General features: G+C 58.4%; 2 protein-coding genes across 10 annotated transcripts in view; one reads left to right on the forward strand and one right to left on the reverse strand.

Annotated features, from left to right (window-relative positions):
• The window catches only part of C6H7orf50 (chromosome 6 C7orf50 homolog), a 142,242-nt gene that overhangs the window by 45,147 nt on the left and 76,383 nt on the right, over window positions 1-20,712 (reverse strand). The window lies entirely within an intron of this gene.
• Window positions 1,087-15,791, forward strand: GPR146 (G protein-coupled receptor 146). Of its 3 annotated transcripts, XM_003819719.6 has the most exons (3): window positions 11,837-12,038; window positions 12,659-12,795; window positions 14,022-15,791. In XM_003819719.6, the coding sequence occupies exon 3, from the start codon at window positions 14,046-14,048 to the stop codon at window positions 15,045-15,047; it is 1,002 nt and encodes a 333-aa protein (XP_003819767.6). In that variant the 5' UTR covers window positions 11,837-12,038; window positions 12,659-12,795; window positions 14,022-14,045; the 3' UTR covers window positions 15,048-15,791. The 3 variants fall into 3 exon arrangements, with proteins under 3 accessions (XP_008971382.3, XP_003819767.6, XP_003819766.3); XM_008973134.4 differs by lacking the exons at window positions 11,837-12,038; window positions 12,659-12,795 and adding an exon at window positions 1,087-1,199; XM_003819718.5 differs by lacking the exon at window positions 12,659-12,795 and having other exon boundaries at window positions 11,904-12,038.

Raw genomic sequence — 20,712 nt, forward strand, 5'->3', positions numbered from 1 at the left:
AGAACAGAACCTGACACAGAATACGCCCTCAGGTATCGGTGTTGGCTGCTTGTGACTGACTTTGGCAAGTAAGGTCAGTACCCGGCACCTCTGGGCACACAGGGCCCGGGCTGCATCCACTGTGCCAGGGACCTGGTGCCGGGCTGGGCAGCAAGTCAGTATCACATCAGCAGGCGTGGGCCGTGGTGAGCCTCTCCCTGCCCTCCCGCTGGAATAGAAAGCTGATCCCGACGTCCCACTCCGACCCACGGTCAGGAAGCCGTCCTGTCCAGGAAGGTGGCTGAGGTACATCCCTGAACACAGTAGGCCACAGCATCATGCAGCGGAGGGCCAGTGGCCGCTATTCTTCCTGCTGGTGTTCCACTCGGCCCGCAGCTCACAGCAAGTCTATGCGGAACTGTGCAACCCACATGCTTTGATTTTCAGAAATGTTCTTAGATCCTGAACCAGAATGTGCTGCAGGGGGGACTGTTTCACCTCAAAAATTACAGCAAAGTAAATGTCCTTGTTTCAGCTTTTCCAATGTTTAACTTGTAACAATAGCTACAAAAGTAATCAGGCAGCAAACAATGTGTTTCTTTAAACGGCTTTCCTGTGAGTGTTCCGTTTACAAAGAAACTCCTAAAACCAGGAAGTAATTGGTGACTTTGGAAACAGCAAGCAAACTTCGGGGAAGAAAGAGGGGCAGGTGTACCTGGAAGGACTAACTTGCAGCCACTCATTTCCTTTGGAGGGCGGTGGGGCCTGCACCCTGCAGATTAGGGTATATTCTAGAACTCAGCAAAATAGGCACCAGCGCCTGTAAAAAGAAACCGCGCTGGGCACTAAGAGAATTCTCAAAGACTCCCAGAGCCCTGGGTGTGTGTCCTCCCACAGGGAATCTCGCACGAGTTCGTCAAATGGCTGGTCTCAGGTTACACAACCAGCACTGCCTCCACCGCCACCGCCCCCCAAACTCACTGGTCCGAGCGGTTCCCCGCGGTCTGGCCGCGAGGGCGGGGCCCGGGGGTCGGAGGCCAGGGCGGGACCAAGGCTGGGGGCGGGGCCAGGCATGGCTGCCGCTCGGCGGCCGGGGGCGGGGCCGACGGTCACGTGTGTACACAGGGCCCTGGCGGCGTGCGCGCCGTGAGCCCCGCCGCCTCCTCCAGCCCGAGCTGCCCGCCCGGCGGCGACTGCGCCGGCCGCCGCCCAGCAAGCCGGTGAGTGGGGCCCGGGAGCCTGGGTCGGGTCGGTGAGGCACACCCCGGTCTCCGCATGGGGAGGGAGCCAGCCCCAAGCTGCTGTGGCTCCCACGGCGGGCGCTGCGCTTACTGGGACTCGGGTCCTCTGGCCGCTGCCCACTGCGGGGCTCCGTGCCCTTGCCAGGAGGGGACGGCTGTCCTCCGGCCGCGCTCCGAGCTGAGCCCCGGGGGCGGGCTTTCGGTCATTAACCTGGTGATGGCAGCTGAATCTGCTGCTGGCGTAGGCGGCACAGCGCCGCCACCGGCTCTCCCATGTCCGACAGGGCACCACTGATCCTGCTCTCCTGGGCCACTATGGTGACTGCTTTCGGCCCCTTCTGTGATTAGTGTTTTAAAGTGAGTTTTGGATCTGTGTCTACATGGAGGTGTCGGATCTGCTGTCAGTTGTCTTGGACAGTTGGCAGGGCATGGGACGGCTCTTTCAAAGCTTCACTGGAAGGCAGTGCTCTCCAGCCGACAAACCACCACTACCAGCAGCAGAAAACCCACTATTAAGTTAGTATTACAAACCTGGCAAGTCAGTTCTCTAAATTAGGCATAAGTCTATGAATCTTGATGTGACTGGTCACAGTGGCTTATCTCTGCATGCATGCTACGTGGTGGACCAGAGGATAATTCTGTATTCGTCGTCCACAGCCTTTGATCTCTTCCCTGCCCATGAAGATGTACTTGAGTCCTCCATTCCACTTTAAATAGCCAGCTCCTGTCCACACGGAACAGCACGACATCTTTTATCTTTTGCTACCTGCAGCACCTAGCAGAGGCCGGCATTCAATAACAGAGGGCCAAGAGGCTTGCTTTAAAGGCCTCTGCAAACTTATATGAGTAAAATGGTTCTGACCATGCTCCCAGGCTCCTCACGCATAGTGGTGATGAGATAGTCTACCGTCCTAACTGGGGCACCGTTGAGAGTGAACGGAGGCACTGTTAATAATTAGACGAAGTGCACACTCACAGTACCCATGACCTGCTGTGCAGCTCCTTCAAGAACTACTGTAAGGCCTGGCTCCCCAACCAGAACCCCTGTTGTCTTCCTCAATGAAGAAGGCCTCTGAAGACAAGTGACTTAAGAACATAGTTTATATGTATTGAATACTGTTGTGCCTTTTCACAGAGAAGAGGTCGGGGCCAGAGCAGCTCACTGCCCGACGCCACACACATCCGTGCTGGCGTCCACGTGTCATCCTGCCTCTCTAGCCAGCATGGACATATCCCGAGGATGGAGGACAGAGGAACGCAGATTTAGGGCAGAATGTAAATGTGAAAGTTGACTCGGAGTCCCTGCAACTCATAAGCCCCAGTAGGCTGATGAAGAGAGAAGGGCAAAGGGCGCGCACCTCATGTGGGTCTTAGGTTAGGATGTAAAGGCTGATTATGTCTATCATACAATGAATCAATGGCATACTGCACAGATCGCTGCATGGGGAAATATGCTCGTGTAATTTACAGTCGGAAGAGGGACATGCTGCTCACTGGGGCAGGGAGAAGAAGGGGCTCCTCAGGGAGCTGCAGCTCTCACAGCCCCTAGGATGTCACCTGGAATCCTGAAAAAATAACTGCCACCTGGCCTTTAATGACCCAACCACAGCGAGGTCTTGCCTTTGCAGAAGGAAATTATCACCCAGAGAATCCAGCCGACCGTGTCATGCACACGACGATCCCACGGTGCTGTTTTCTGTCAACAGTGTTTCCCAGCCATTCCCTCCTGCCTGCCGGCTCCTCTGCTCTCCAGGGCTTTCACTAACCCACCTGCCCAACTGACCAGCATTAGGCTGTCCGGTTAGCCCACATCTGTCCAGGGGTCTCAAAGGCTCAGGACCCCAAGACACCATCCAGGTAGCAAAGAGGAGAGGGAACCCAGTCTGGAGAGTAGAATAACGTTTCGCTCCAATTTGAGATCCCAAAATGAGATGCTGCCCGGGACCAGAAGTCAGTTTCTTAGGAGCGTGCTGTCTACCCAGGAGCCTCTGTGTGCAAACAAAACACCCCCTTGAGCAGCAGAGGGACAGGGTGGAGTGGGGCAGGTGTCTGTTCATCCCCACAGAGCCACACCCAGGTCCCTTCCTGCAAAGGCCAAGGACTTTCCCCATTTTAATTGGAACCAAAGCAAGCCTTGCAGACCACTGTTGCTACCACAGCTAGTGTGATGAGGAGAAATAACCTGCTGGCTCCTCCCTGGGAAAGAACCAAGGTGGTGATAAGATCTGCGGCTCAGAGCACTTCCCTGCAGGTTAAGGCCACGCCTAGTAAACCGGGGCTCGACTGAGGAGCCCCGGCAGGTGCCAAGCCTGCCCAGAGTCTGCAGTAGAGACTCTCTGTTCTTGGCCATGTCTTTGAATTTCTGAGGAAGTCTTTTTTGTTTGTTTTTGTTTTTCCCTGGTCTGATGTACCTGGAGAGGGAATTAGCCTCACACCCAGTTAGGGAACAAAAAGCCAAGTAAACAAAAGAATGCTGTTCCACCTTGCTCCAGGGAACTGGCGCCCATAGCTGCAGGCACAGGTGCCCAGCCCGCTCACTGGCCCAGCAAGGTGCTTGGTCTCAGGCCCCCAGAGCCCGTCCTGGAGCCACAAACATGCTCGCTATTATCCATGGAAAAAGAGAGGCATTCTCTTTGTTTATAGTCTAAGCCAAGTCACCTGATTCACTCTCACTACTCTGCAGTTTGCAATTGTAAAAAGCAAAAGGCTACAAAAATCAAAACCATCCACCTATGTAATGAACCGTTTCTTATCACAGCCCAGGAAGGCACAGATAGGAATCAGTGTGCCTAAGCTCTCCACGTGGAAACCCTGTGAAAACAGCAGCCTTTCCTAAGCGTCTGGCTCCTAGGAGCTGGATGTTAATTGTTGCTAAAGCCTGGGTTCATTACTACAAAAGAAAATAAACATTCCAGAGTCATTTTGAAAGCATTTTGATTGTTCTAGAACATTCACCCAAGGTTGAGCGTCTCATGGTGCATGGCAGGTTCGGCCAGGAGCTGGCCGTGGCCTTTCCACTCCTTTCCTGCCATCCTTCTGAGGATGCAGTGCCCGGGGCCTCGCAGTTCTCTTTCCACTCAAATCTAAGGCTCTAAAGCTTCAACAACTGTCCTGGGACAATAAGAAGCGCTGAGTCCCCACCCTGCCTGCTCTCCTTTCTACTCAGTGGGGAAATTGGATCACTCGCCTTGGTGGATCACTCGCCTTGGTGGATCACTCGCCTTGGTGGATCACTCGCCTTGGGGAAAAGCCTTTTATGTCACTGAATACATCCCCTTCCACGGTTTTCATCCAACAGTCAGCCAGGCTGCTGCAGCACACATAAAAGCTTCCCCTGCCTGCAAAGAGCTCCGAGTAGGTGGGAAAGAGATGGATGTGCGGACAGGCTTAACCCAGCAAGACTGGCGGAGGGGTGTGGAGACAGTGGTCGGGGGTGGGTTCCCGGGGGTACTGATGCCCAAAATAAAATGTCAAGGACGAGCCAGTGTTTGCTGAGAGAACGAGGGGAAGCGAGAAAGGGTGTTCTAGGCAAGGGATCAACGTCCGCAAAAGACAGTGTGAAAGAGAGCACCCGGAAACTTCGCGGGGATCACCGGGCGTGGGACTTGCCGGCCCCAGCTCTGACAGGGCCCTGAGCAACAGAGGAAAGAACTTCCCGACTAACAGGGACAGCAACATCAAAAGCGATGGCTTTTGTGAAACTAATTCAGCCACCTTGGAGCAGAGGATTCCTCTGCTGGTTTCTGTTTCTGCCAGCTCTGTGCAGTGCAGGCACTATGATGCTCTCTCTCTCTCACACACACATACAGGGACCCGGGTGCCTCTCAGATTGAGAGGGGTGGTCACCATCCCCACACTCAGGCCCCCTGTCTCCAGGCCTGCTGCTTCTGAACAGGCCTGGGGCAGTCCATTTCTATTGGGAAACCCTATCAAAGTTAGCCCCGGGTCTCAGCCAAGTTCACCTCACTGCTCACAGACATTCATTATTAACAGACTGCTTGATAGCACTTTGGGCTCTTTTTAAATAAGACATAGGAAGAAAGATGCCAACGTCTCACTTGAAATGCTCCTGACAGCTAGCCTGACGGGGTCCTGTCGCCCCTGTCCACACCCTGCCATGGCCATGGTCTCCACAGCCGCACATGGGCTCCAGACATTTTCACGAGTTATGAACCAAAGAGAACCAAGACCCCTGGAGCAGGTTCTCCTTCCCAGTCCCATGTTCCTTTGAAAGCAAAGAATAGAGGCCAGGGAAGCAAGTGTTTATACTCCAGTTTAGTACTAGTGAAACATCAGGAAATTCATTGTGTTGGTATCAAAGCCCGAACTCAGAACATAAAAACCATAAAACTACAAAGCCTCTGCAGTCTGAGCGTGCGCTCCCCGGGCCTCCGCGGTCTGACCCTGTGCTACCCATGCAAGCGCCACCCACAGGTGCGTCCTGGGGGCTGCCTCCTCCACGTTGGCCAGCAGTGTGGGGTGTGACGGGGCCCATGTTGTTGTCACCCCCACCTGCCCCACGTTTCCCCTGCACACGTGTCCGTTCACAAAGATTCTGAGCAAAAGGTCACAGAACAGCTTCCTCTGCCCTTTATATGTGGGGAGGAGGCCAAAGATCTGCAGGCGTCATCATTCCAGGCCAGGGCTGGTGACAGGGAGCAAGTGCCGGCACCCTCTTGTGCTTCACATGGGTTGGTTTACTTAACCCTCCTGTCTCATGAAGATTTTTACTAAGCCTGGGGAAACCGAGGCACACAGCAAGGATGTCACCTGCCTGCAAAGGCACCTGTGTGCAAGCCAGGACTGGAAAAGCTCAGCCTGCAGTGCACATGCTTGCTGCCCGCTCCAGAGCCCAGGCCCTTAACCACTTCCTTCCTAGGAAGACGGAGGGCGAGGGAGTTTCTTACAGTGCTTTATGTCAACTCCTGCTGCTGCCCACCACTAATCCAGGCCCCTGCAGACAGCAGGGCACGGTCCTTCCTATTAGCAGGCTTACTACGAAGCCCTGTCTGACGTTCCCTCATGTCAGGTAGAAGGAATTAGACCAGAGGTGAAGGCAGCGGCTGGAATCAGCGGTGCTTTCTCAAAGTAGGAAAACAGTTTTAGGACTGTTTTCGGTCAAATTTTGGGCACCACTGTACTGGGTTCTATGACAGAGAAGCCACCAAGGTCCCGTGCGAGGAGCCCTGGGCAGGGACAGCTGAAGCTGTGCACCTGGGCCCTCCTGATTGCCTCCCACCAGCCAGGCCTGGCAGCAGCCAGCAGCCACCCCACCCCACCCCAACAAGGAGAGCTGCCCCACACTGTCGGCCCCCAAAGCTCAGGACACACGGGCCCTCCCAGGTCTCTCTGGCGGGCTAGGCCTTGGCAGGGCCCCCCCAGCGGGCCCCACTCTGAACCGCAAGCACAGGGTCTTCTGCAGTGTAGGACCTGCTGTCAGCACAGGCCTGCAGGCTCAGGGCTGTGCAGGGACACAGGGGCCGGCACCGCTGGGCACCCTGTCCTTTCCCAGCCTGCCTGTGCACCCTGTGGGCAGTGACTCCTCAGGCACAGTGGCCCAAAGTCACAGGTGGTCTGTCAGGGGCTCTCCAGGGAGCTGCACACACTCAGGTAATTAGCTCAGGAACAGAACAGATCCCCAGGGCATTTGCTCAGGCTCAGAGCAGAGCAGGGAGCCGTCCACCTGCGACGGGCACATCCATGGACTTCCAAGCCAACAGGGACAGCTGCCCAGACGGGCTGCCCAAGCCAACCAAGGATCCTGTCCCATCGGTCCCTGAGGCTTGGGAGTCTGACACTTTTTGGCTTTCATTTCTCAAGCTGCCCCAGCTTCTCCAAGTCCTGAGCCTGGGGCTCCCAGCTCTGAGCGGATGCTCTGCAAGTGGCGTCCCTGCACCCTGGTGCAGGCGGACGGACGCGGGAGAGCCTGCAAGGAAGTAAGGCCCAGCAGCCTTCCCAGGCTTGGAACGCCGCAGCCTAGGAAGCATCTTCCCAGGAAATTGCAGTCGGAGCCCAGCACGGGGTCTCGGAAGAAAAGACCCCACGTTCTATCCTCACGAGTACGCATTAGGAGTGAGCACCGCTCAGTAGATGACACAGAGGCACAGCTGAGGACCCAGAGACGGGCACACCGGAAACAGCGACATCCACAGGCGCTCGGCAGGGACCAGGAACCCAGAAGGCTTGACGCGCAGGGGGTCTCGGAGAAACTCTACCCCTGTCCTTCCCAGCCTCTTGCTTAGCTGGGCCTCACCCTAGCCTGCTGGAGATGGCGGCCATGCCATCAGAGAGGGGGATGGGCAGATTGGCTGAGGTCACCCCACAGGCCAGCAGAGGCCTGGGTGGGAGTGTGCAGCCCCGCAGATGGCTGCTTATGGGGCCCAGAGGCCACCCCTGCGCCGCAGAGGGCACCAGCACACCCGGACTTCTCGGAGGCTTCATACAGCTCCCAGGCCCTACAAGCAGCGTGTGGGCAGAGGCCCACGCCCCTTCCTGTCACTCAGAGAAGCTGCTGCTCCCAGAAAACGGGGCGCCAGACTCCCATCAACACTGTGTCCCAACCCCGGTCCTCTCAGGATTCCTGTGTGGAAATGTCACTTCTGTCTCAGCTCTCTAGGGTGCACCTGGTGTCCAGCTCTGCCCCCTTTCTGCTTAAGCAGCTGCTGGGAGACCCTGAGCCAGGCCACCGAGGTTCTGAGCTCGTAAGGGGTGCAGCAGTTTCCCGCACAGCGTGGGGAGCACATTTGCTCACGTCTCCCAGGCTGGCTGTACACTCTGAGGCCAGCCCTGGGCTCTGACACCCTCCCGCTTCCGCTGGGCTTTCTAAGCTCTCCTCTCCTGTCCACTGCTGGCCCACGGCCCAGGCCCAGCCTTGAAGCTGTAAAGACCTCTCACCCCATCCAAATGAGACTGGTCAGATATCTCCCGCATGTCAGCCACCACTGGATTGGGAAGGACGGGCAGTAGGTGCAAGGCTGGCCCTTTTTATGAGAGTTATTTAAAAAACAAAAACAGGTCAGGCACAGTGGCTCACACCTGTAATCCCAGCACTTTGGGAGACTGAGGCAGGAGGGTCACTTGAACCCAGGAGTTTGAGACTAGCCTGGGCAACATAGTGAGACCCTGTCTCAAAAAACGTTAAATGAAAACATTAGCCAGCTGTAGTGGCACATGCCTGTAGTCCCAGCTTCTTGGGAGGCTGAAATGGGAGGATCGCTTGAGCCCAGGAGGCAGAGGGTGCAGTTAGCTATGATGGTACCATTGCCCTCCAGCCTGGGTGACTGAGAGAGATCCTGGCTCCAAACAAAAAAATAAAAACAGAAGGAGGAATAGATGAATCCCATTTGTGACATTAATGAATTCTCTTATAGGGAAAATAAAACGATTGAAACTGGGCCATCTTGGACAGCTGAGGCCCAGGCAGGGCCAGCTCCTTCCACCTTCCCAGCCAAGATGCTGCCTGCAGCCCCTCCCCTCCTGGCCCGAGATGCTGTCATTGTCCCTAAGGGACCCTGAGGCCTGCTCCAGGCTGAGTGGGTGAGGAGCCTCTGAGCAGGCGCCTGCGTCGAGGCGTGCCCTCCTGAGAGGCAAGGCTGACCTGCAGCGTGCAGCTCGGCTGGGGACACTTGCCTGAGAAGAGCCCAGTCCTGGGTGCCTCCCTAGGGGAGGGCCTTGGGGCTGCTTGTGCTGGCACCGACGTGGGCCTGGGGAGGGACCTGTGTGTGGGTGGCAGGTCTTGAGGAGTCATGGGGGAGGGTTTCGGGGGGAGATGCTGGTGGTAACAGTGGGAGGTAGGCAGTGAAACCAGCAGTGTGACTTTGGAGGTGCTGGAGGAGCAGGGCCTGGCGGAAGAAGTAGGGGAGCCAGGAAGGAGCAGCTGCCAGGGACGGCCTGGCCTGGAAGGGTGGCCAGGAACTGGGGGAGAAGCTGGTGGTCTCTCAGTGCAAGGGTGGGTCTGGCCTGGAGGAGAGGCCCACAGGGTCCCTGCTGGCTGAGGGTGCAGTGGCGGGCCCCGGAAGCTGAATATCACCCCCACCACTGGGCAGGCAGTGCTCAGAGCGAAACGGGTGACTGGAGGGCATGTGCCAGCTCTGTTCCTCAAACCTGGCCCAAGAGGGACCTGCAGCATGGGGTTGGGGGGCAGGCGGCCCTTCTCTGTGGTCTCTCCTGCCTTCTGAGGGAGCCTCCAGAATCTTTCATTGCCGCCGCAACAAACTCAGGCTTTCGTGTAGGAAAAGAGCCCACTTCTGAAGAGGCTCATCTGGGCTTTCTCTCCCAGCCTCTAAGTCTCCCATCACCTGGCTCCCCGTTCCTCTTTCCCTTGAAGGAAGTCAGCAGAGTGCATGGCTGACGGGAAAGAAGGCACAGCGGGCCTGCCCAGCAGGGGGAGAAGCCAGGCCATTGTTCTCCAGTTCCAGGATGCCCTGCTTCCCCAGACAGCCCGGCAGCCAGGAAAAGGAAGTCTCTGGGCACAGAGGCAAGTGGGGGGCACAGAGGCAAGCGGGAGACCACGGACAGGCAAGGAGTCGAAGGCTCCACCCGCCTGGGCCAGGCCAGGCTCCCACAGAACCCCTCTGCGGCCAGGCAGGCACATGGGGCCCAGGCCATCCCCCTCACTCGGACGCAGGTGTGGCGACGGCGGGGGAGGGGTGTCCACGGTAGAGCCCAGAACCTTGCGCAGGACAGGACCCCGGCTAATGTGCCCGGAACAGCTCAGTGACAGGGAGCTGGGTTGGCTGTGAGGGTCGGGCACGCGTCACGAGTCTCCTGTGACCAGGAGAGGTGGGAACACTGGCTCACATGACTCGCCGGGCCCTGGCACGCTGTGGTTCTGTGGGTGCCCCCTGCAGCTCCCAGCCTTCAAAATGTACACCTCGCTGGGCATGGTGGCTCACGTCTGTAATCCCAGCACTTTGGGAGGCCGAGGTGGGCGGATCACCTGAGGTCGGGAGTTCGAGATCAGCCTGGCCAACATGGAGAAACCTTGTCTCTACTGAAAATACAACATTAGCTGGGTGTGGTGGCAGTCGCCTGTAATCCCAGCTATTCGGGAGGCTGAGGCAGGAGAATTGCTTGAACCCGGGAGGTGGAGGTTGCAGTGAGCTGAGATCGTGCCATTGCACTCCAGCCTGGGCAACAGAGCGAGACTCCATCTCAAAAAAACAAAAACAAAAACAAAAAAACCATACACTTCATGCTCACTTCTCTGGGAGCCATGGCTAACAGCCTGCAGGCAGGAGACTCTCAAACCAGCTCCTGGAGGGCACTCCCAGGGACCCTGTTCCTACCACGAGCCCTGCCAGAGAGGAGGCGGGCCAAGGAGACTTGTCCACCCAGGCGTGGCCGAGGAAGGGGTTTCCTCACGCTCTGCTGACCTGCCTTCCTTCCATGCCTCTCAGCCCAGCTCCTGACAAAGGCGGGAACCTGAGCTCCTCGGCTTTAGGAACGTCCCCCAGAGCCCACGGAGCAGCCCGCCCCAGCTGCCTTCCCTCCCACGATCTCCAGGTAATGCCTGGTAAAAGGAGGACTCCAGGGAGAATGTTGGGGCCAACATGCAAAGCGCGTCACCTTCCAACCGGCGGAGAGTGAAGGAAAACAGGTACGGCTCGGCTTGTAACCTTCACTGGAAACAGAAACCATCCTCATCATTGATACCTGGTGAACTGCACAGAGAGCAACCTGCAGCTTTGGAAGTTTATAAATCCTTCAGTATTTGTCAGCTGCCAGTAAACAAAAATGCACACAGGAGAACTTTCCACCTGAACCCCACCTGGAGGCCGGCGTTCCCAGGTCCCGGCTGGGGTGACAGCACGCACTCGAGAGCTGGCTCAGGGCGAGTGGGACGCACGTGAGCGCAGGGAGGAAATGCCAGCAGATCCCACTCCACGTGACCGCCTCCCAAGAATCGAGCCATTCTTAGCCCTGCAGACGCTGGCTGCCTCCCTCTGACTTGGCCTCACGGCAGGGCAGGCATTAGCAGTCCAGGCAGCTTCTCTCTGACTCCCTGCAAGGAGGGGTGCGGCGGGCAAGAGGCTGGCCCCGCGCAGTTCCACCTGCAGGAGAGCCCTCGCAGGAGGCTCCGTGTGTGGGGCCGGCTCAGCTTTTCTCTGGCCATGCCCATGTCCCTTCTGTGCACGGAGACGCCAGATGCACGTGCTCCCCTCTCTGCTTCCGACCTGAACCTGCCCTCGGCTTCCGCTGTGCCTCCGAGGGCTCCTGTGTCCTGTGGGCTGAGTGAGCATGGCCAGGCCTTCGCTCGACAGTAGACCCTTCTGTTGATTTCCTCACGGAAAAAAGGGTTCGTAACCAACATCTCAAGCACACTGAACACCAGGGGCGGCTGCATGGACCTGGACACGTGTCTGCCTGACCTGCCCCCAGGCTCTCGGTGGGATGCCCCGCAGCGATGCAGACAGGGGCCTGTGGGCAGAGGCCACGGCCTCCATGAGCCAGGCTATCAGAAAGGTGGGACAAGAGGCCAGCTGTGCTCAGTTTGCAGTGCGGTCCCGTCCAAGCACGGCCCCTCGTTTCTGGAACCCGGCTGTAAACAGCAGGAGGGAGGGGCGGTGGCGCCTGCCAAGGGAGGCAGAGGCCCTGCGGGGAACTTACCAGAGGAAAACAAGTGCTTGCATCCTGGGGCCCTCACACGCACGCGCAGGAGGCCAGGCGCGCTGCTGATAAGAGCCTGCGGGTTTGCAGAGAAGCGCAGCAGCGCGCAGGTCCTCACCAGAGCTCTGGTGGCCACCTCTGTCCCGCCATGCTGCTCACCGACAGTGGCCAGGGCCCACAGCACCAAGAGGCTTGGGCCACAAAGTAAAGGTGAGAGCCTGTGGTGCCCGCAGGTGGGAGAGGGGACGTGGGGGGCTCTGTGCAGTGCAGGCAGGAGAGGGGACGTGGGGGACTCTGTGCAGCACAGGTGGGAGAGAGGACGCAGGGGGTTCTGTACAGTGCCACCGGTGGACATCTCTAAGTAGGGAATGAAGGGGTGCCGAGACAGAGCACACTGAGGGGTCCCGGCCCTTGGCAAGCTCTGTGGGGTGAAGGCGGCCGGCCGGGTGTGTCCTCCTGTCAGTGACTGGAGGCAGCACACAGGGCACACAGTGAGACAGCCCTCCCGCTCCGATCTTCTAACCACAGACCCTGGACAGATCCGGGGGCCCTGGGCGCCCCGTGAGGCCAGGCCAGGCTGCTGACTGACACCCAGTCGCAGTGGCCTGTGTTTCCTGGGGACTCAAGTGGAGTCTGGGGGGTGACGTCCCCAAACTGGGCTGCCACTCTGTGACAGCCAAAGCCACGCAGCCTCGCAGGCAGAAGCTGGGGTGTGGAGGACCACGATCCTGAAGAACCCCGTCCTCTGGACCCTGGCGCAGCAGGAGGGGAGAAGCCCGCAGAGGCCCGGACATCCCCCTCACCGGCCCCCGCCACTGTGCTTGGAGCAGGTGCATCCTGTCTGGAGCTTGTGCTGGCCCGGCGAGTGGAGCCCACAGCCCATCCCCCACTACCAACATCCCCCAGATTGCTGCCTGCCTGGCCGAGGAGGTGCTGGTCAAGATGTGTTAGTGAGGGGCTATACAAGGTGAGCACGTGAGAAGCAGGGGCCAGGGAGCCTGGACCCAGGACCTGGGGGTGCTGTGGCGGCACTGTGGCTGGGCACACCCAGCAGCGGCCTAGCTCTGCATGCCTGTCACCACCTGACCCTCACTGTGGCTGCTGGGCGGCATTCACCAGGATTGCACAATGACCCACACCTCCCGTCCTGCCCACCAGCCTCTGGATGGGAATTCCCACATCTACCCACCCGCCCATCTGCCAGCTGCCTGCATGCCTGGCCGCAGGGCCGTGTCTCCTGCTGTGGGGCGCACACTGCTATTGGCACTGGGGACCTCGGGCCCTGGCCCCTCCGTGCTCTCCACCTCCCGAGCCTCCTCTTCCCGCCCTGCTGTGGCCCTGTGTGTGGTGTGGGTCTTGCAGTGGCGGGTGAGGACCCACTCCCGCAGCCGGCCTCCTCACTGCTCTTGCCTCTGGGCATGGGAACGATGCTGTCTGCTCGTCTGCCTGAGACGCTTTCCACTCCACTCCGAGAGCAGGAGGTCAGCCGGGGCCAAATGACATGGTGGACATCAGGCTTCCCGAGATAGCTGCAGGTCCCTGAGGAATGCCTGTGCTTTGGCGGGGTGGGGGGGTGGGGGTGGTGAAATTCTTACTCTAGGATGGTTCCAGCCGCCAGGTTCTCGTTCAGTGATGTCAAGACTGGCTATGTCCCCATGTCCCCAGAGCCTCCTGTGGGCTGCGACCCACAGGTCACCCTCCCTGGAGCCCAGGCTCTGCAAGGACTCCAAGGCACCGGGTCCTGAGCTGCCGGGAGGGAGGGAGGGAGGCTCAGGGCTGACCGTCCACATTGCCTGTCCCTCCCGGCGCTGGCAAGATGCGAACACCACAGACATCTAGTAAACTTCGGGAATCACTGCGCGGGGCCCGTCCAACCAACTCAGGACGACCACCCAGGCCTCGCAGCAGCCCATGAAGAGTGGGCTCTGAGAATGTGGGGCACACCAGGCTCCCTCTCTGGTCCCCAACCCCAGCCGCTGAAATGAGTGCAGCCACAGCAGCCCCCGGTCAGGACCCGAGACGGCCATTTTTCAACACTCAACTTCACTTTCACAGAAATGCACCCAAGGCAGCCTCGCTCTGTGGTCTCCAGCGATTACTGCACCAGGAGAAGGCACCCCTGTACCTGCAGCACTTCTGGGCCAGGGCTTTGGGATGGGACGCGAGCTGACCACCTGTTCCTTCTTTCCGCAGGGTCGCGGAGCCTCGCCGGCCGCCATGTGGAGCTGCAGCTGGTTCAACGGCACAGGGCTGGTGGAGGAGCTGCCTGCCTGCCAGGACCTGCAGCTGGGGCTGTCACTGTTGTCGCTGCTGGGCCTGGTGGTGGGCGTGCCAGTGGGCCTGTGCTACAACGCCCTGCTGGTGCTGGCCAACCTACACAGCAAGGCCAGCATGACCATGCCGGACGTGTACTTTGTCAACATGGCAGTGGCAGGCCTGGTGCTCAGCGCCCTGGCCCCCGTGCACCTGCTCGGCCCCCCGAGCTCCCGGTGGGCGCTGTGGAGTGTGGGCGGCGAAGTCCACGTGGCACTGCAGATCCCCTTCAATGTGTCCTCACTGGTGGCCATGTACTCCACCGCCCTGCTGAGCCTCGACCACTACATCGAGCGTGCACTGCCGCGGACCTACATGGCCAGCGTGTACAACACGCGGCACGTGTGTGGCTTCGTGTGGGGCGGCGCGCTGCTGACCAGCTTCTCCTCGCTGCTCTTCTACATCTGCAGCCACGTGTCCACCCGCGCGCTGGAGTGCGCCAAGATGCAGAACGCAGAAGCTGCCGACGCCACGCTGGTGTTCATCGGCTACGTGGTGCCAGCACTGGCCGCCCTCTACGCGCTGGTGCTACTCTCCCGCGTCCACAGGGAGGACACGCCCCTGGACCGGGACACGGGCCGGCTGGAGCCCTCGGCACACAGGCTGCTGGTGGCCACCGTGTGCACGCAGTTTGGGCTCTGGACGCCGCACTATCTGATCCTGCTGGGGCACACGGTCATCATCTCGCGAGGGAAGCCCGTGGACGCACACTACCTGGGGCTACTGCACTTTGTGAAGGATTTCTCCAAACTCCTGGCCTTCTCCAGCAGCTTTGTGACACCACTTCTCTACCGCTACATGAACCAGAGCTTCCCCAGCAAGCTCCGACGGCTGATGAAAAAGCTGCCCTGCGGGGACCGGCACTGCTCCCCGGACCACATGGGGGTGCAGCAGGTGCTGGCGTAGGCGGCCCAGCCCTCCTGGGGAGACGTGACTCTGGTGGACGCAGAGCACTTAGTTACCCTGGACGCTCTCCACATCCTTCCAGAAGGAGACGAGCTGCTGGAAGAGAAGCAGGAGGGGTGTTTTTCTTGAAGTTTCCTTTTTCCCACAAATGCCACTCTTGGGCCAAGGCTGTGGTCCCCGTGGCTGGCATCTGGCTTGAGTCTCCCCGAGGCCTGTGCGTCTCCCAAACACACAGCTCAAGGTCCACATCCGCAAAAGCCTCCTCGCCTTCAGCCTCCTCAGCATTCAGTTTGTCAATGAAGTGATGAAAGCTTAGAGCCAGTATTTATACTTTGTGGTTAAAATACTTGATTCCCCCTTGTTTGTTTTACAAAAACAGATGTTTTCTAGAAAAATGACAAGTATTAAAATGAACAAAACCCTACGAAAGAATGGCAACAGCCAGGGTGGCCGGGCCCTGCCAGTGGGCGGCGTGTGCTAGCCAGGCCTGCCGGGTGTGCCGCGGTCACCACAGGGTTCTGAGAACATTTCACAGAAGTGCCTGAGACGCGGAGACATGGCTGGTGTTAAATGGAGCTATTCAATAGCAGTGATGCGCTCTCCTCAGCCACCAAATGTCCCTGACACCCTCCCCAGCCCCCACAGATAACATCAGCTGAGGTTTTTTTCAGTATGTACCTGTCCTAAATCAACTCCTCAAAGTGTGCACAAAACTAAAGAATATAAATAAACAAAAGAAAGGTGTGTTAGGATTTCTGACTGAATACCAGAGCTGAAGGGCCCCCAGGGGACAGAGGGCTGGAGGCTGTGTCACACGGGGTCTGGTGGGAGGGCCAGGGTGGAACCTTAGGCCAGTTCCGAAGGCACCTGGGACCAGCATCCGTATCTCCGCGGCCCTCGCAGCCTCAGATGGGGCCCGGACCGGCCTGTTCCACTTGGGCGAACAGGTCTGCAGTGAGGAGGGTCCATAGTGGGGCGGGTCTTAGGTGGGTCCGTAGTGGGGCGGGTCCGTAGTGAGGCAGGTCTTAGTGAGGCAGGTCTTAGTGAGGCGGGTCCGTAGTGAGGCGGGTCTTAGTGAGGCGGGTCTATAGTCAGGGGCAATTGTTCCTCGTCAGCCTGGCTGGAGACCTTCCACCCATTGGGATTTTGTAAAACATCTACTTTAAAATATGGCCGTGAGAAAAGCCCCCATTCCTCCCCACCATCTGTTCGCCTCTCCCCGATTTTCTAGGATTAAAGTATAGGTCCGCAATCCCCTACCTCCAATTCTAAAGCCCACAAAGCTCTGAAAACAGGAAGATGTTCCCCCCAAGTTTGCGGCAAATTCACTGGGCAGCGATCCCTGACCTGAAGGGGTGTGAGAGCTTCATGTCCATGAGGACCCCACCCCTTCTGAAAACGGGCGATGTGGCTGTGGGAGCTGCCCTGAGCGCCCCGGGGTTCTGTGGCACACTTCCTCCCCACAGCCTGAACGTGCTGGAATTCTGAGTATGCCCGGCCCCAGGGACAGTGGGGGTAGGGTGGGGGGAGCGGCACCTTGCAGCCATCGACGTGGGGACATCACGCTCTGGTCCCAGTCTCCTGGGAATTCAGCCACGAGGTCACTGGCATTATTCATCACGTGCTGCAAGCAGGTCAGAGTTGGCCTCGTGAGGACGCGGCTCTGGGTGGCTCCTGCGGGGAGCTCAGACCCACAGGACAGGCTCCTAAGCCGTGGGATTAGAGAACAGTTTTCTGAGCTGTTTCTGTCAGTGTTTTGTTTTCAGGTGTGAACCTTTAAAGCCGCAGGCCTGACCTCCCTCCCACTCCCTCTGGAGCCGGAGCTGGTGTAAGGGCTGCGTCTCTGATGGTCCTGGGCTTCCCATCTCCACGCCTGCGCGGAAACCCTGGCATCCGATGAGGAAATGATCACACAATCCCACAGAACCCTGCTCAGCGGCTGGCGCCGTCACCCCAACCCTCCTCCTGCTGCGGCCCAGCTCTGCAGCGTGGGGTGTCCGTGCTCCAGCGGCTGGTGCCGTCACCCCAACCCTCCTCCCCCTGCGGCCCAGCTCTGCAGCGTGGGGTGTCCCTGCTCCAGCGGCTGGTGCCGTCACCCCAACCCTCCTCCCCCTGCGGCCCAGCTCTGCAGCGTGGGGTGTCCCTGCTCCAGCGGCTGGTGCCGTCACCCCAACCCTCCTCCCCCTGCGGCCCAGCTCTGCAGGGTGGGGTGTCCGTGCTTGAATCTGGAGACCCTCTTCCTGGCCGATACTTTCCAGCCCCCTTGGCTCCACGCTGAGCTCCCAGGAAAGGGGCAGACCCCACACACAGGTGAGGGTGGCGCTGGGCTGCCTCTGCCCGGGAATTACACCATCCAACTATCCTCCCCAAAGGCAGGAGGGGCCTAAAATCACTATTTCAATTTCTCAGTGGCTTTGGGTGCAAACTGGCTCATTTCTGTGGGTCTGTTGCAGGGACTGGCCTGCATTCAATACCCCTCACCCCACCCTGCTGGGTGGCCCTGTGGAGGGCCCCAGGGACACCCTGCTGCCTGGTCAGCTGTTTGTTCCTGGTGGGCCCCACACAGGGCAGGCACGTGCCTCCAGCGCAGACCCTCGCCTGCTACCTGAGACACTTCACTGTGCCCCATGGCCTGCCCCAACCCCCTACCCAGCGAGTCCCCTCCTCATCCCCAGGTTCCCGCCAGCCTCTGCTGCCTGAGACCCTCCACTGAGCGCCAAGGCCTCCATCCTCATCCCCAGGCCCCTGCCAGTCTCTGTGGCTGCTTCCCAGGAGCTGCGTCGCTGACTTTTCCTGAGACACCTGCTCATCTATATTCTATGTTGCCTTCACCTGGGAAGATTCGGCACCTCCTGAGCCTCCTGCCGCCCCTGAGAGATTCCCAAAGCCTTCACCTCATCACACACAGAACACAAGAACTTGAGCCACTCGGGGCAGAAAAAGGAGCTACTTGTAAAAAGTCAAGGTAGTCATCTGCCCAACTCCCCAGTTCTTCCAGGCAGCCGTCTCCCCAACTCCCCAATTCTTCCAAGCAGCCATCTCCCCGACTCCCCAATTCTTCCAGGCAGCCGTCTCCCCAACTCCCCAATTCTTCCAAGCAGCCGTCTCCCCGACTCCCTAGTTCTTCCAGGCAGCCATCTCTCCCACTGCTTAATTCTTCCAGGCAGCCGTCTGCCCAACTCCCCAATTCTTCCAGGCAGCCATCTCCCCAACTCCCCAATTCTTCCAGGCAGCTGTCTCCCCAACTCCCCAATTCTTCCCCAGTTTGTGAGACACCAGGATGGGAGTTTTTCAGCGCGTGACGTCCCAGGGTCAATGATATTGCTACCAACACTTCTTGACTACTATAGTTCAAAAATCATTCATCTTATTTTTGTTTATCCACAAAAAAACCTTGCCCTGCTTCCTTAAGTAAGATTCCAGAAAGGGAGTTTAGTTGTAGATTCACTTCATTAAAGTTCTAAGAGTTATTGTAGGAAGCTGGATCTATTGTGAATTGTGGCAGAGAGATCAGGAAATCTACACACATCTTCTTTCATACACAGCACACGACAGAGGGAAAGCAGGAATAGTAACCGTAACAGAAAGTATCATAAAATTGGTTATTTCCCCTCGAATTGTACGTCTTAATACTTTCGGTTACCCCTCTGTAGTTCCTCTTTGCAGAAATTCTGTCCACCCAATCACCCAGGAGTGGTTCCACTTCACACACGCCTGGCACGCGAACCATGTCTCCACACGTCTCAAACAGTAGCGGAGGGAGTGCCTTGGCTGCTGGCGAAGGAGTAAGCCACGCGGGCTGAAGGAGCAGGCCTGCCCCACACAGGCGTTACTCCTCCCAGAAAACTAAGAATAAAGTCACCATTGACTACACCCCTAAGGGCTTCTGTGGCCCTGAGGATGGAACTGAGGTGTTGGGGTATCCTGCAGCCCTCCCAAGGATTCCGGCAGAAGTGAGAGCACACGTTCCTGCCTCTGCCCTGCTGCACAGGGCAGCCTGGCAAGAGCTGTATGGCGGTGCGCACGGTCCGCACTCCGTCAGGTTGGGAAGTGAAGGAAGAGCAGAGAATCTAGGCAGGAAGCATAACGTGAACATGCCCATTTCACATGTACCCCTACTCCTACCCCTAACCCCTAACTCAAACTTAAACCTCACCTAAACACCCTATTCCTAACCCCCTAACCACCCTAACCCTAACCCTCAACACCCTCATCTGAACCCTAACCCTTACAGAATCGCTCTGGGCCTGCCTGGCTTTGCCAAGCCTGAGCGTGTGAGTGCACCTGACCTGCCCCCTCCGTTCTCTCTGGGCTCCTCCATCCTGTGTCTTCTGGCATCGCTCACAGACCCACGCCCCATCCTGCTCAGCCACCTTGACTCGCTGGGGGACCACAAGATGAACACAGCTCTGACACTGCCAGCTGAGCCCGGCCACATCTGGGGCTTCCACACGACGCTGTCCCCAAACAGCAAAGCTTTGGGTACAGATGGGAGGTGTCCTGAGGCTGGGACAAGGACTGGGCAGGGGCTGGCAGCCGGTCTGGCAACGTAAGCAAGCCCCTGGCTTTCCCTCTGCTCACTGCCTTGGCTCTCTTCCTCACTCTGCGACTGATCGCGTGCTCCTGAGAAACGGGCTCCCTGTGCTGCTCCTGGGGTGTGCGTCATTTTCCCGTGTCCCGTGTCCTACGGGTTCCAGGCACTACAATTCATTGGTCCACTCTGCTGCTGACAAACATGGGGACTGTTTCCAACTTCAGGCGTTCGTGCACGAAGCGGCGCTGTTCTGCCGTGTCTCCCAGCGCCCACCACGGGCCCCTGCGTGGGGCATTCCTCGGGCAGACAGAGCCTCAGCCGCGCACACTCACCAAGTGTGGTCTCACGTCCTCACCTGCCCTTGGTGCCACGTGTCTCTGGTATTTTGTGCCAAGCCAGGGGAGGATTAAGGCATTTCCCATCTTAATGATGTCTTGGCCTCTCCAAAGAAGCGCCTCTTTAGGGATTCTGCCCACGTTTCTAAGTGATGTAAGGTCCTTCCTGGTTTGATCTGAATGTGGGCCCTTGCCACGGCTCCTTAATCTAACTGTACCCCTGTAACTGTGCTGTTCTCTTTCCACAGAAGGGCGAGCTCTACCACACCACAGAGAAGTCAGAGCTCCGCAAGTCCCCACCTGGAAGATGGAAGACCCCTCAGAAACAGCCTGCTCTTCCCTCTGCAGAGGTGGGGGGCAGGGGGACTAGCCACACTCAAAACTGGCAGCCTCTGAGGGGAGGGAGTCACTTCAACATCTCGAACCTTAGACAGATGTATGTGCCTCAGGCAGCATACACACACACACATACATGCGTGCAAGCATGCACACATATGCAAGCATGCATGCACACACACACAAACACACACATCTGTCTCCTCCCCGGGAACACTGTGACCAGAAGAGGCTTCACACGCGTCGGCTGCAGGGTAGGAGACCCGACACAGCGCCGGGTCCTGATGGGCTGTGACGTGAAGATGGGGAGACCAGGCCCTTAGCAGCCACAGAACAGGCCCCGGAAAGACGCACAATGGCTCCACTCTTGGAAGCAGATGGTGGCTCTGTAGGGAGACAAGGCTTACCTTGCTCCAGGGACTCTGAGGAGACGCTGCGCAGGGAGGCTGCCCCCAGCAGG

Source organism: Pan paniscus, chromosome 6 (assembly GCF_029289425.2).
Source record: "Pan paniscus chromosome 6, NHGRI_mPanPan1-v2.0_pri, whole genome shotgun sequence".
Classification (NCBI taxonomy): Eukaryota; Metazoa; Chordata; class Mammalia; order Primates; family Hominidae; genus Pan; species Pan paniscus.